The sequence below is a fragment of the Notamacropus eugenii genome, chromosome 6 (assembly GCF_028372415.1).
Source record: "Notamacropus eugenii isolate mMacEug1 chromosome 6, mMacEug1.pri_v2, whole genome shotgun sequence".
Classification (NCBI taxonomy): domain Eukaryota; kingdom Metazoa; phylum Chordata; class Mammalia; order Diprotodontia; family Macropodidae; genus Notamacropus; species Notamacropus eugenii.
In genome coordinates, this window is record NC_092877.1 from 373,795,952 (window position 1) to 373,812,398 (window position 16,447).

Consider the following 16,447-nt stretch of genomic DNA (forward strand, 5'->3'; position numbering starts at 1 on the left):
TCTAGGGACCTGTAAGTTCTCAGTTCTTCCAAGGTGGCACAATAAAGAGACTGGAGTTTACTCCACTACTGGCCTTTACTCTGCTCTATGAGCAAGCAAAAGCTGTTTTTTGCCCTGAAACTGGGAGCAGGATTCCTCTCCACAGCTGCAACCAGCTGTGCCACACCAGTGTGCCTCTCCACTACAGGGTCATCAATCTGAACTGAGACCCAGATCAGCTGCTCAATTCCCCAAGGGCTTTTAGGCTGAGGGCTCCAAAAGTGGATGCTACTGCCACAGTGACTGGCACTGGTCTGGAACCAGGGCTGGGGACCAACAATGCTCCCCTCTCATCCAGGTGAAAGATCTTTCTTAACGACCCTTGAAGCTGTCTTTGACATTTGTGGTAGAGAAATCTGGCAACTACAGCAGCTACCCATGATTCTGTACCCTGAAGCCTACTCCATTTCTGTCTGTGCCACATGTCCTAAGCTGAACTGCACTCTACTCTGAACTTGGTGTGATAGACCTTTCCTGTCAGCTTTCAGGCTGCCTTGGCCTGGAAATCTATTTCACTCTGTCATTTTGTGGCTTCTGCTGCTCTAGAATTTGTTTAGAGCATTGCCACACCCAGACATAGAAGATATAGTACACCACCAGGAATCAGGAAGACATGCAATCAAATTGCAGTCCAGACAGAACCACTCCCACCCTGTTTTCTTTTATATAACATGAGCATAATATTGTCTGCAACACTTCCCTCAGGTTTGTTACAAGACTCAACTGAGCTAATGTTTATGAGTTGCTTTTCAAATCTTATTTCTGGTCATTTAGTCATGTATGACTTTTACATGACTCCATGGGTTTTGTCCATGAAATTTTCTTCTGTGTAGTCGTTTGCCATTTCCTTCTCCAGTGTATCTACATTTTACAGATGAAGAAATGAAGTAAATAAGAATTATATGACTGCCCTGAGTCATACACCAGGTAAGCATCTGAGGTTGGATTTGAATTCAGATACTCTTGACTTCAGGCTTGATACTCTATGAACTTCAAAACCTCCAAAAAACAATGCCTACCATATCTAGTGTTTACAGAATCAAAGATCAGTAGAGAATTGTCTGTTAAATCCCATTTGCTTCTACGATATTTATTACTAGAATTCCTTGATATTCTCTTTTGAACTCTCAAGCTCATTTTATTTTGTTGTAATCCCAGGAAAAGTATTGAATAATTATTTAAAAACGCATTCTTAAATAAGAAATGTTAAACCTGAAAACATGCTGAGGAGAGGCTCCTCAATGCAAAAAAAATTATTTCAAAGATATTTTGGTGAATATCTTCTCTATTTCTCATCTCTTCTTTCAGTGACCATCCACAATGAAATCATGATGGAAGAAAATGTAATATTGGTGACAGAGTTTATTCTTATGGGACTTACAGGTCTCCCTGAGCTTCAGATCCCTCTCTTCATGCTGTTCTTAGTGATCTATGTCATTACCATGATGGGGAATATTGAGCTGATTGTACTTGTTTGGATGGACTCTAACCTTCAAACGCCAATATACATGTTCCTCAGTATTTTAGCATTTGTAGATGCTTGGGCTTCCTCTTCAGTGGTCCATAAGATGTTGGTGAATTTCTTAACTAAGAAGAAAATTGTAATCCTTTTGGAATGCGTGGCCCAATTTTACTTTTTTGACATCAGTACAACTGCAGAATATTTCATTTTGGCAGTCATGGCATATGACCAAGATGCAGTCATGTGCAACCCTCACCTTTAGCTAGTGAGGTGTCCAATAGACTATGCAAGCAGCTAGTGATTGCTTCCTATGCACTCTACTTTCTTCATCTCATGATTCATGTAGGTTTATTATTTAGATTAACCTTCTACAGAACAAATATAGTCCCTCATTTCTATTGTGAAAATTTGCCATTGCTTAGAATTTCCTGTACTGACCTATCTCTTAAATCACTAGTGACTATAATTTATGCAATTTTTCACTCTTATGAGAATGTTAGTCTTGTAAACATTTTTCTCATTGCCATCCTGAGAATTACATCTGCACAGGTCAGGAGCAAAGCTTTCTCCACCTGTAGTATACATCTATTCTCTGTTCCTTTAATCTCTGGCACATTTTTAATTATGTATGTGTTTCCTGGGTCTGTTGTTGTCAACAATCAGGACATAATGCACAACTTGTTTTAGACTGTAATAATAGCTCTAATAAACCCATTCATCTACATGTTGAGAAACAAAGAGATTCTTTGTGCCCTGAGAAAAAAATTTAAAAAAATGAAGATTCCTTGAGTGAAGCTGAAAATTGTTCCTGCTTAAGTTAAGAAAATCTCCAAATCTTACAGAGGAGACTCGGGTGTACAAGCTAGAGATAATTCTGATGTTCAAAGTAATGAATAAGTATATTATGAAGTTATTTTTTCATAGTGTATAAGTATTGTTCCATCACTAGGGTCTCTGAAAATCATCTGCCATGAATCTGTTATAAACAATACTTTTGTTTAGCTACCTTTGAAGGGAAGAGACTCTAGGGAGATGTGCACAGTATATGCTCTGACATCCCAGGAAATCAGTTCCAGTCACTAGTTAAATGAGTAAGAAGACCAGAAAACTCCCTGAGACAGGATATTGGCTAAACAAATTTGACTAAGATTAAAAACTGGGATACTATCAAATGAGTAGTATAAAAATGATAAAAAAGGTGAGTACTATCAAGGCTCTAATGAAATATTTTGATTTTCTTAATCACTATCAAATCAAGAATTCTACTTTTGTATGTGATTATACTCTAAAAATGTTTCATTGATACGTTTTTATTTCATCTACTACTGTTACTTCCCAATAACTCAATCCTGTTATATCACCTCCAGTTATAGCAAAGCAAAAATATCAAAACAAACATGGAAAGTGTGACTGAAAACATATGTAAGCATCTGCACCAGCAATCCACCACCTCTTTATTGAGCAATGTATATTTCCAAAATAATTCCCTTGAAACAAAATTGCATATTGTTTATATTATGAATTCTGATGTCTAGTATTTTCAGTTATATTATTTGTTTATTATTGTCATTGTCATTATATTATTTTATTATTGTCATTGTCATTATATTATTTTATTATTGTCATTGTCATTATATTAGCTTTGCCTACCCATTGCCAACTGATATTTTTCTACTTGTTTTGACATGACTTTATTTGTGTGAAAAATTTTTTTGTAAATGTGCTCATATAGTTTTTGGGTATGTCTGGGCAAGTACGCTGCCAAATATTTTATATTGTTTGCTGTTATTTTAAATGAAATTTCTCTTTCTATCTCTTGCTGCTGGGCTCTGTTGGTAATACATACAAATGTTGATGATTTCTGTGGGTTGTCTTAATGTCCTGCAACTTTACTGAAGTTTTAATTATTTCAGGTATTTTTTTTTATTTGGTTCTCTAGGATTCTATATGTATACCATCATATCATCTGCAAAGAGTGAAAGTTTTGTTTCCCCATTGCCTATTCAAGTTCCTTTAGTTTCATTTTCTTCTATTATTAGGAAAACTAGCATTTTTAGTACAATATTGGATATATTGTTGATAATGGCCATCCTTGTTTCACCTCTGATATTATTGGTAAGGTTTCTAGCTTTTCCCCATTACAGATAATGCTTACTCATGGTTTTAGACAAATACCACTTATCATTTAAAGGAAAGCTCCATTTATTCCTATGTTCCTTTTTTTTTTTTTTTAACAAGACAGGGTGCTGTATTTTTTCAATAGCCTTCTCTGCGTCTTTTGAATTAATCATATTGTTTTTGTTGGCTTTATTACTAATTTTGTCAATTATGGTAATGCTTTTCATAATCTTGAACCAGCTCTGCAATTTCTAGTGTAAATTCCACTTGGTCATAGTGTATTATCCTGGCGATAAATTTCTATAATCTCTTTGCTAGTATTTTCTTTAAATCTTTACTTCAATATTCATTAGGGAACTTGGCCAATTATTTCCTTTCTCTGTTTTGGCTCATCTTGGTTTAGGTATGAACAACATATTTGAGTCATAAAACAAATTTTGTAGGGCTGCTTTCTCATCTATTTTTCCAAATAGTTTATATAGTATTGGAATTAATTGTTCTTTAAGTGTTTGGTAGAATTAATTTGTAAATTCATCTAGCCCTGAAGATTGTTTCTTAAGGATTTTAGAGATGATTTGTTCATTTATTTTTTCCTAAAATGGGTTTTTTTAAAGTATCTTGTTTCCTCTTCTGTTAATATGGGCAATTTTTATTTTTGTACATATTCATCCATGTCACTTAGACTGGTGGATTTATTGGAATACAGTTGGGCAAAATAGCTTCAAATTTAGTTTTAATTTCTTCTGCACTGGTAGTGAATTCATCCTTTTCATTTTCAATACTGATAATTTGATTTATATGTTTCTTTTAAAATGAAATTCACCAAAGATTTATGTATTTTATTGGTAAGTTCATAAAACCAGCTTAGTTTTATCTGTTAGTTCAATAGTTTTCTTAATTTCAATTTTTTAAATCTCTCTTTGATTTTTCAGAATTTGTAATTTGCTGTTTAATGATTTTAATTTGTTCTTTTTTCTTAGCTTTTTTTAATTGAATGCCCAATTTATTGATCTGCTTTTTCTCTATTTTATTCATGTAAGCACTTAGAGATTTAAAATTTCCCATAAGTACTGCCTTATCTACATGCTATAATCTGGCTGCATCCTATGCATTTGATATGTTGTCTCATTACAGTCACTCACTTTGAAATCATTGGTTATCTCCATTATTTGTTGTTTGACTCACTCATTCTTTAGAATTAGATTATTTTGTTTCCAATTCATTTTTAATCTGCCTTTCCATTGTCTTTATTGCATGTAATCTTTATTGCATCATGACATGAAAAGAATGTCTTTAATATTTCACTTTTCTGCATTTGATTGTGAGGATTGTATGACTTGCTACATGGTTACTTTGTGTGTTTGTGCCATGTATCCCTGAGAAAAGGGTATATTCCTTTCTATCTCCATTCACTTTTTCTAGAGGTCTATAATATCTAAGTTTTCTAAAATTCTATCCAACTCCTCAACTTCTTTCTTGTTTATTTTGTGGCTAGATTTATCCAATTCTGAGGCACGGAGGTTGAGGTCCCTCAGTAGTGTAGTTTTGCTGTCTGTTTCTTCCTGTAACTCACTTAACTTCTCCTTTAGGAGTTTGGGTGGTATACCACTTGATGCATATATGTTTGAAATTGCTATTACTTCATTGTCTATGGAACTTTTAGCAAGATGTGGTCTCCTTTGTCTCTTTTAACTAGGTCAATTTTTGCTTTTATTTTGTTAAAGATTATGACTGCTACCCCTGATATATTGTTTAACTTCAGCTGCAGCATAATAGATTCTGCTCCAGCCTTTTACCTTCACTCTCTGTGTGTCTCTCTGCTTCAAATGTGTTTCCGTATACAACATCTTGTCAGATTCACGTTTTTAATCCTGTCTGGTATCTGGTCCCATTTTATGGGAGAGTTCATCTCATTCACATTCACAGTATGATTACTAATTATAATTGCACATATCCTCTTTTGTTGTGTTTATACTTCTCTTTCTCCCCTTTCACCCTCCTCACTAGTATTTTGCTTCTGATCATGCTGTCTCTCAATCTGCTCTCCATTTGATCACCCATACTTTTCTTTTCCCCTTCCCCTCTTAATTCCTTATAGGGTAATACATACATACATACATACATACATATATATATGTGTGTGTGTGTGTGTGTGTGTGTGTGTGTGTGTATGTATATGTATACATATATATATATATATATATATATATATATATATATATATATATATATATATATATATATATATATATATATTTACCACTGATTGTGTATTTTATTCCCTCTTTGATGCAATGCTGATGAGAATAAGGTCCATCCCTTCACTTTTCCCCCTGTAATGTAATAGGTTTTTCATGTCTCTAAATGTGATATAATTTACTCCATTTTGCCTCCCCCTTTCTTCTTCTTCCTGTCCAATCCCTTTTTACACCCCTTAATTTTTTTTATCATCACATCAAAGTCAACTAATATCCACACCCTCCACCCAAATATACTCCTTCTACCTCCCTGAGTAGAGATATTTCTTAAGAGTTACATATATAATCTTCATTTGTAGCAATGTAAACTGTGTAATCTTATTGAATATAATGTTTTTTCCCTTCTTTTCTGTTTATCTCTTTTTGCTTCTCTTGAGTCATGTATTTGAGGATCAAATTTTGTGATCACCTCTGACCTTCCCATCAGGAAAATTTGAAAGTGCCCATTTCATTGAATGTCCATCTTGTCCCTTAAAGGTTATGCTCAGTTTTCCTGGGTAGTTGATTCTTGGTTTTAATTCAAGCTCTTTTGCCTTCCAGAATATCATATTCCAAGCCCTCTGATTCTTTAAGATAGATGGTGCTAAATCTTGTGTAATCTTGACTGTGTTTTCTGGATATTTGAATTGTTTCTTTCAAGTTGTTTGTAGTATTTTCTACTTGACCTTATAGTTCTAAAAGTTGGCCACAATTTTCCTTGGAGTTTTCATTTTGGAATCTCGTTCAGGAGATGGTCAGTGGATTCTTTCTTTGACTATGTTATCCTCTGGTTCTAGGATATCAGGGCAGTTTTTCTTAATAATTTCTTCAAAGATTTTGTCCTGTCTCTTCTTTAGATCATGGCTTTCAGGTGGTCTAATACTTCTTAAATTATCTCTCCTGGATCTATTTTCCTACTCAGTTGTTTATCCAATGAGATATATTGCATTTTTTTCTATTTTGTCATTTTTTTGGTTTTGTTTGACTGATTCTTGATGTCCCCAAAAGTAACTATTTTCCAATTATCCAATTCTAATATTTAAGGAATTATTTTCTTAAGTTAGATTTTGTACCTCCTTTTCCATTTGGGCAATTCTACTTTTAAAGAAGCAATTTTATTCAGGGATTTTCTTTCCTGTTCGGCCAATTGTATTTTCTAAGGAACTGTTTCATTCAGTGAATTTTTGTGCTTCCTTTTACAAGCTGTTGATTGAATGGTTAATGGAATATAAGATGTTCCCTATACATTTATAGATCTATGTGACTATAAACATATATGCATTTGTTCCCCTTTTCTCCTTGGAACAAGGGCTGTATTCCCAGGTCTAAAGGTACACAGATATTTTGCTTATCAATCACTGATGTTTTGCCCCTTTCAGCTCTAGTCTAGTTTTCAGCCATGATAAACTGCTGAGTCAGGTAGAGCCCTGGCGGAGGGCCAGTCAGGTGCTAGGACATGTGACTTTCATATCTTTTGACACTAAGCCAATTAGGTGCTGAACGAAGTAGGCTTTCACACTTTTCTGAAATTAGCCAGTCAGGTGCTGAGTTTTTGTTTGAAGATTCTATATATTCAAATGAGATTGATATTGCTTCCTGGCCTTGTTTACAGGGGCTTACTTATGGGGGGACTTGCTTACCGGGGACTTGCTTACTGGGGAGGGAGCTTGCTTATTGGAAGCCTTGCTTACAGGAAGGACTGTTCAGTTGTTGGTGCTCCCGGGTCTGGTGATGTATGTAAATATTAATGTTACTCTCTGAAGCTTTGTTTCTCCATATTTCTATAATGATGTTTTGTCTTGTTTTGGGTGCAAAATAAATGTTGTGCTGGTTTAATTTTGAGTGAAGAGAACTTACTATGCTATGTGATCGATCCTTAAAATAGATATGTTTATTCCTAGCAGCTGCCCATATTGCATTGATGATATAGGATTCTTTTTCCATAATTCTTTTGCATAACTTTCATTTCTTTTCCAATTTTTCTTCTACCTCTCTTACTTGATTTTTAAAAGCCTTTTTGAGTTCTTCCAAGAGGCCTTTTTTGGACTTAAGACCAATTCATATTCCTCTTTGAGTCTTTGCATGTAAGTATTTTGATATCATTGTCCTTTTCTGAGTTTGTGTTTTGATCTTTCCTGTCACCCATTGAAGCTTTTATGATCAGAACTCTATTTTATATCTTGATCATTTCTAAAAGTTGAGTTCTGCTCCTGGGATGCAAGAGGCCCTGTCCCAAGCTTCTTACATGGAGGCCAGGATCACAGCTATTGGCTTTCTGTGCCAGGGCCCCTGGGGCCCTCTGCACTAGTGTGGCCCAGCCAAGTCATGGCTGTCATACCCTGGGTTCTGGGGCCAGCAGTTTTCCTGATGTACTGGGGCTAGAGGCCTCACAAATGGCTGACTGTGCCAATAGCTTACTAAGTGAGGACTGTGAGTCCTCAGCTGCTTATCTTAGTTGCTGTGACTAGGAACCTCCCCCTGGCTTACTTGGACACCAAAGGTGCTGGGCTCCACTCTCCTTTTTACCCAAGAGAGATAGACCTTTCCTGTAGTCCTTCTAAGTTATCATTGGCTGGAAAATAAATTCACTCCATCCTTTTGTATGTTCTCTTGCTCCAGAATTCCTTTAGTGGCTTAATTTAATGTTATTTCCAATGGAAACTGGGGAGAAGCAAGGCAACTTCCTGTCATCTCTCTACCATACTGGCTCTGACACTGCCCCCCATCCCCACCTTGTTTTAAAAGACATATGGGATAGGTAAACACAACTTTTTCCAACCTTTAATTCAGTCATATTCCCAAATATCTATAATTTCTTTCATTATAAAGATTTAATCTTAGGCCTTCTTTCCCAGATATATAATCTCATTTCTACATATGTACACACACACATGCACATATACATATATATGTTGTGTCCTGCTTCGTTGCTGAAGAAGACCATGCCATCAGAGAAATGATGAGAGGACCTGCACTTGAATTTGTTTTGAGTGAGGGAGGGCTGTGCAAGGTCACTAGCTTCACTTCTCCTCCAGATTTATCTGAATCCAGTGAACAGATATTCATTGGGATGACTGGAGATGACCTAGGATGCACTGGGAGACCTTGGCCCCTTTGGGTCAAGGTCTATGAAGGTACTCACTTAGGGTGAGGTAAAGTCCATTTATAGAAAAGGGCCATTTAAGAAATAGTGAGGGGGTGACCCCTTTAATGAGGCAAAGAAAAAGAAAGACATCCAACTTGGAGGGAAACAGCAACAGTTACTACTGATAATCACTCTTAAGCCAGGAGGGTCCAGAGGAGAGCCCTTAGACAGAAGTCCAATGTTATCTGAACTTCAGAGTGAAGTAGGTTTACAGTTTGGGGAAAGGAAAGGGAAGGGAAGGGAAGGGAAGGGAAGGGAAGGGAAGGGAAGGGAAGGGAAGGGAAGGGAAGGGAAGGGAAGAAAATAATTGCATCCCTCTTGGGCCTATTTCCCTTACAAAATATTAGGCTATTCAACCCCATTTATTCTTTGTCTGAAGCTGGTGAAATCTGTTCTCTAGAAGTCTAAGATATATTTCAGACTCCATCCAAATCCATAAAATCCAAAACCATAAAACTGGTTCTCCCTGACCCCAATATCACTTAGCACCTCTACCCCATCTCTGAGTAGCAGACCTAAGGACATAGCACAGACTTACATCAAAAGCCACCCCTGTAGCCCAGGGACTCGTCCTTATAACATACTTTACCATAGTGTTCAAATAAATATCTTTCTTTTTAACTCCTCCAAGTTGGCCTAGATAAATCAACACACAGTGATAATCATTTATCAAGCACCTACCCCGTACCAGGCACTTTGTTGTTGCTGGTGATATAAAGAGAAAAGTGAAAATCGCCTGACCTCAAGGAGCTTACATGACACGTTTGTTTTCCCTTGAAAATATGACTACTCACAAACTACAACCAGCACCCTGTTGTAATCAGTGGTCATGGATCTGCAAGGTGTATTGCTGGAATTAGAGACATCATCTGTGAGAGAAGAAACCTTCCCTGTATAAAAGTAGCCATCTCTAAAAGTAAGGACAGTTCTCTTGATCGTTACGTTTAATCAGCACATTACAAGCACTTTTATTTTTACTATTAGGAGCACACAGAGAACTGAATCCAAAACTCTCTCTGTAACTCCCTCCCTCCCTTCCTAATATTTTTGGTGCATCTCTTATTACACTTTCAACAGCTGTGCTGTAGTATAGATAAGTTCACTAGTATATTATAAGCTACCTGAAGGCAAGCATTAGTATTCTTTTTAGTATTCATTAGTGTCAACTTAGTATAGTATTTATTAAATACTTTGAAGTTAACTTCCATAAACCTCTTAGCGAATTTACAACTGTAACTGACAGATGATATGTACAACAATTTTCATTGTTCCAACTGGGCATGTCTGATGAGATTTCTGATCAAGTCTCATTAGGGTAAATTTGCTTCTATCTAAGGAGAGTTTTTGGGAAGTATTGTGGCATTTCTTATATATAAAGTAAGTCCTCAAGGTCTTAATATAGTTTGTATATAATGGTTATTGGTTTTGAAACAAATAGAAATAAATACTGGATTTTGAAACAGAGCCACCAAAGAGCGTCTCCACAAAGAAGATGAACTACACTTTTCCTTTTGAATCATCCTAGTGGAACTAAGTGAGCATGCAGGGATTGCTATTTTTCTCCTTCTCTCTTCTCTCCTCTCTCCTCTCCTCTCTTTCAGTCTGTCTCTTTATGCCCCCCCCACTGCCTTTTTTAAGGAAAATGAAAAAAATGAAAATACTTTTTTCTCATAGTAACTTTAATATTTGTCTATGTGAACTCAAAGGACCCTAAGAAAAAAATCTTAAGTTGGCTAGTTCAGCCACTGAAGTGTTTTCACTGTGCAATTCCCAAATTTGGAGGGACTAATTTTTTGATTGTGTATCAAATATTTGCATATTAAATTTTAATACATAGAGGAAATCAGGCAAATTAAATGGATCGCAAGTAGAGTGGTTACATGACTTCCAATAATTTTTTCACAATTAATAATTTCCTTAGACTATTTTAAGAATTAAGTTCTAAAAGGTTAGTCATCAATGACTTATTCTTTCCTCTTAAGGTACATTATTCTGTTCACGACTCTTGAAAAACCTAAGAGAGAAATGTGAATTCTCTCATGTTATAGAATCCTGGAATACAGACAGGGGGACTTGTCACTCTGTCAAACAGAACACATGCACTTTTTCCTGTGTGGTTTCTTTAAAATAGTTTCCTAGAAATATCAGTCTTGAAGATCTTAAGGAAAAGACTTTTAACAATATTTTATCTACAGCTCCTTCAAAATCTCAGAGATGAAGTCCACAACACAAATAGTGATGTGTAGGTTGTTGAGTGACTAAAGGTTGAATACATACTTAGGTAAATTATTTCATAGCTAAATTCCATTCTGGAAGCAGAATTACATTCTTTTGCTATTTACTGAGCCCACATCCAGATGTGGGGAATCTTTCTCTGGCAGGATCCATTTTGGGACTGAAATTCATCTTGCTTAGGCAAGAACGAAGAGGCCATAACGTTCACAGCTGTAAGTTGCAGCATTTTAGAGGAGCATCCTTGATCTCTTAAAGAACAAAGATAAAACAGTTCATGTCATATGATCTTGTCATAGTCCTATAAAGTATGTGTCACTTTATGCCCACTTTATAATGAAGAAAATAAGACTCAAAGGGTTCAGGGACTTTCTCATGATCACACAGACAGTGAATAGTGGAGGCAGAGTTTAAACTCAGATCACTTCTTCCACTACTTGAGCTGCCTTCATTTTCTCTCTTCATTTATTTTCTCTTCATCCTTGCCTGCCTCCCTGTCTTTGTCCCTCTTCCTCTCCCCTCCCCTCTCCTCCCCTCCCCTCTCCTCTCCTGTCCTCCTCTCTTCTCCTCCCCTCCCCTCTCCTCCCATCTTCCCTTCATTTCCCTGAACTCTAGACCTTTTCTAGACTTTCTCTGTGCTTCTGCAAGGGTACAGAGCTCCTTTTCCATAGTTAAGAGGACCTGAGTTCAGGTTCAGCTTCAGTACTTTTTACCAACTGGGCTAGGGACTTAACCTCTTTCTTCTCTGTTTATAAAATAGGAATAATAATAGCACCTATCTCACAGAGTATTTCTGAGCATCAAATGTGATAACATTGTAAAAGCACTTAGTGTAATGCCTGGCACATAGTGAGTGTTTAAAAAATGCTTGTTCCCCCTTCTCCTTTGTATTGTACAATTAAGTCTAGGTTGGAGTTTCACAAATGTGAGAAAATTGGAAAAGAATAAAAGAACAGCATTGCTTAATGGGAAGAAATTTATGAATTATAAAGATATGTTTCACCGATGCAACTTTGTCTGAAATAAGTACATATGGTGGAGTAATTTTTTTTTTTCAGAAGGCTGACTATGTGTGGCTTGATGAGCTGTTGACCTAATACAAGTTACATGACCTTGCTGAATGGTACTGTAGTGACTGAGACAGAGCATGTGATTTTGAGTTGTACTTCTGCTCTTCAAGAGCTATGCAGCCCCAGACGAATCACTCTACCTCATTGAGTCTCAGGATTCTCATCTATAAAATTGCTCTACTTATCTCAGAAGGCTGTGAAAAGATGCTTTGTAAACCTTAAAGTACCATGTGAATGTAAACCACAGAGTGTCCCAAAAGTCAGTTTAGTTTCAACGGAACTTTTGGGACATCGAAATGGGGATGACGATTCTGGTTTTTATCAGGCAGACAATTTATTAATTGTTCATGGAAATATATTTGTGTAGTACCCACAGCAGTTACCTAGGATCTTTGGAATGATAGTAGAGTATGACTTTTTACAAGATAGTCGATGAATTCCTCAAGAGGAGACTTTGTAAATGGTCTTTTTCCACAGGTCAGGGACTAGCAAGATGGCATCAAAGGCAGCTTTAGCACAGTTTCCCAGAGTGGCAGGAAAGTCACTGGCAGAAGGAAAGTCATTAATTTCCTGTATCAGCAGCAGCTTTTTAGGTACTGGTGGCAAGATAATGCCAGTTCCCCATGGGGCAGGATCAGGCACATCAGGGGCAGTTGTTAACAGCCAGTGACTTTGCAGAGCATTGTGTGGGGTTGGCCAAACTTGTTCCTCTAGTGTCCTTGACTCATAGGAATAACGAATAGTTTAGTTAGGATGATAGCACAATGAATGATAATTGATGATAATACAATAGCAAGCATTACTCTAGCATTTTTAGGTTTATTTTCAAAGCACTTTAGAAACAAGAGCTCTTGTTAGCAACACCCTTAGGAAGTAGGCACTATTATTCTCATTTTACAGATGAGGAAACTGAGGCAAAAGTTGACACTTGCTTACAGTCACACAGTTATATTTCTGAGGGCTGATTTAAACTTAGATCTTCCTGACCATAAACTTAGCTTTCTGTTCACTATATCAAACAGCTCTTTCTTGGAACACTAGATGCACAGTCCCATGGTAGTTTTCAGTGACACAAAAAGCTTAATAGATTATAATGAATTTATCTAGTCTGTTTCTGAACAGGCATTATCTGAAGTACCTCATCCTTCATGGAGGGCCCCAAGGAGAAATCAACGATCCCTGGCTCCATGATGCTGAAGAAGGAAAGATAGATGTCCTTCATGGACTTGATATTCACTTGGTTAGGCAGCCATTCTTTGTCATACTCCCTGTCTTTGTCCTTTTTTGACTGTCTGACCTCTCTCATTGATTCATCCTAGTGCAGACCTGACCCCTTCTGTTAAAACCACTGAGGAAGATGCCTCTATCTCCTACCCCAGGGCTCCAAGGATATCTCCTTTGGTGTTCACTGGAAATAAGAATGGAAATAATAATTCCTGTCCTACAACCAGGAGGTTGGAAGAATGATTACTGAAAATGCTTCACTAGGTATTTATTGTTTTTTATGAATAATGATATTGATGATATTTCTCTTTGAGACTGATTTTGAGTAATTGAAATTGCATATTCTCACATGACTACTTAGAATGAATGGCATTGCCTTTTGAGGTGAGAAAAGGGAATTATATAGAATGGAGAGAACTCTGAACTCCAAAAATTTCTGATGATAATAATTCATTCCCTGTTTTAAATAACCATAATAAAGGCTTGTGTGTTTTCGTATTTTATAATAAAAACATAGCACAGTTTGTCATGTAGTTTTGACAAGCCCTTAAAGATAATGAATTAATCTTTTAAAATCAGAAATAGACCTTGTTTCTTTTCAGGAATTTGACTTTGGAAGCTCAGAAATCTAAGATTGTAAAGAGAGTCTCAACATGGCTTCAGTGGCCCATGAGTAGCAGAGCAGTAACTTGAATCAGCTGGAAAGTAGAAAGGCAACTGTGCCAAACATATAATGCATGGTGCAAACTATTTCCTAAAGAGTGCAAGGGCACAAAGGCATAAAGTTGTGAGCTGCTTGTAGCACATGGATTTTCCCACTGCTACGATGGGAAACTTTTAAATGTTTTTCTCCCTTTCTTCTCCAAGGATGCTGTGTACATTGGTGGATTAGTGTGATGAAAGTTTACGGTATGGTTTTATGTATTGTTATATGATTATTCCTGCTTTGTCTTCTATTAGTAAATGTTTGATGTTTAAAAGTTAATGATGTCATCTTAGCTGATTTGATTAAATGGAAATCACACAAGTGGGGCTTAGCAACTATAGTGTTGAATAGTAGGTGTGTAGCTTCCCCTCCTCAGGGTTATCTCTATGTCCCAATCAGGAAGTTTAGTTTTGCCTCTTCTTGAAGAATTTCCCTCATCCTGGTGGGTGCAGGTGAACCAACATCAGCACACGTTGGGGGCCAAAACCAAGCCCTAGACTATATTTTCATTCCTAGTGTTTAGCATGGTAGATGTAGTAAAAATTCAATAAAGAAATATTTGTTAAATTGGGTTAAAATTGTATAGAAATAACACACAATTCATTCAGGTTAATTACATTGCTTTTCTTCTATACATTGGGGAAACAAAGATGATTTCTTCAATTTGTAAAATAACTGCATTTATTTAAATTTGTCTAGTTTTCACAAATAAGCAGTATCCAGAATGCTTATTATTCCTAAGATATATTTAAAGAGAAAATGCAGATCTCTGAATACGTTACTTAACAAGCAACCAGATGAAAGCATTTTATTTCCATTATAAGAAGTCTATCTGTCATGTCTCTTTGTGACGATCTACCTTTACTTTTCTTTAATCTAGCTTTTAGATCCTGTGTAGACATGATGGAAGAAAATGAGACACTGGTAATAGAATTTGTTCTCTTGGGATTTACAAATCAACCACGGCTTCAGGTTCTCCTCTTCGTGGTGTTCTTGGGTATCTACATCATAACCATGGTAGGGAATATCGGACTGATTGTACTTATCTGGATAAACTCTCACCTTCACACTCCTATGTACTTCTTTCTTGGCAATTTAGCTTCAGCTGATGCTTGTATTTCAACCACAAAAAGCCCTAAGATGTTGGTGAGTTTAATAACCCACAATAAAATTATATCCATGTCTCAATGCATGGTACAATTTGATGTGTTTGCATTTGGTGAAACCATAGAATGTTTTATTCTAGCTGCAATGGCATATGACAGATATGTAGCCATCTGTAAGCCCTTGCTTTATCCAGTAGTGATGACCAATAGGTTATGCATTCAACTATCAATCTTTTCGTATGTATTTGGCTTTCTTCATTCTATCTTCCATGTAGGTTTGTTATTTAGATTAAGTTTCTGTCACTCCAACAAAATCCACAATTTTTTTTGTGATATCATGCCTTTATATAAAATTTCTTGTACTGACCCTTCTATTAATGTCCTCATGATGTTTATCTTGTCTGGGTCAATTCAGGTCTTCACTATTTTGTCTATCCTGATCTCTTACACTTGTATTCTATTTGCCATTCTGAAAAAGAAATCCCAAAAGGGAAGAAGCAAAGCCTTCTCCACGTGTGGGGCTCACCTGTTCTCAGTGTCGTTATTCTTTGGATCTCTCCTCTTCATGTATGTGCACCCTCAATCATTGCAAACAGATAATCAAGACATGATGGATTCCTTTTTCTATGCTATTATAATACCTATGCTCAATCCTTTTATATACAGTCTGAGAAACAAGGAAGTTATAGAAGCCATGAGAACTGTATTAAAACAAATAATAATTCCTAAGTGAGATTCTCCAACAAATCTCGTCTCATTTTATTAAACAAGTCACTAAATGATGCAATAATATTTTGAATTTATATTCATTAATGTGAAGATCTTCTTATCTCAATCATCTGATATAATAATTTGTATTGTTAACACAAGATTTTAATGATCATATTTCATCATTCACAAATGTAGCAATTAATTATAATCTTAAATACAATTTTCTAGATTAATGAAAAAAGAAATTGCTGGGTTACCTATCAGTTCACTAAAGAAGTTAGCTCTTGAATAGTGCTTTAAAAATAGCTTATGTTGGAAATAGGTATGTTTGTTTTGACATGACTGGAACCTATTTAACTAACATCAGCTCTAATCCTAATGAGCTCAACATGGTGGG

General features: G+C 36.2%; 1 protein-coding gene and 1 pseudogene across 1 annotated transcript; both read left to right on the forward strand.

Moving 5' to 3' along the window:
• The first annotated feature begins 1,367 nt into the window (after nucleotides 1-1,367).
• Nucleotides 1,368-2,290, forward strand: LOC140512429 (olfactory receptor 5AC1-like; annotated as a pseudogene).
• A 12,843-nt stretch (nucleotides 2,291-15,133) lies between these two features.
• Nucleotides 15,134-16,072, forward strand: LOC140511819 (olfactory receptor 5H18-like). The gene has a single exon (XM_072621037.1). It carries the CDS (start codon nucleotides 15,134-15,136, stop codon nucleotides 16,070-16,072), a length of 939 nt encoding a protein of 312 aa, XP_072477138.1.
• Nucleotides 16,073-16,447: the final 375 nt, after the last annotated feature.

Bases quoted from the DNA above. Each gene is read 5' to 3' on its own strand.
- LOC140511819 (XM_072621037.1), top strand. From the start codon at position 15,134: ATGATGGAAGAAAATGAGACACTGGTAATAGAATTTGTTCTCTTGGGA.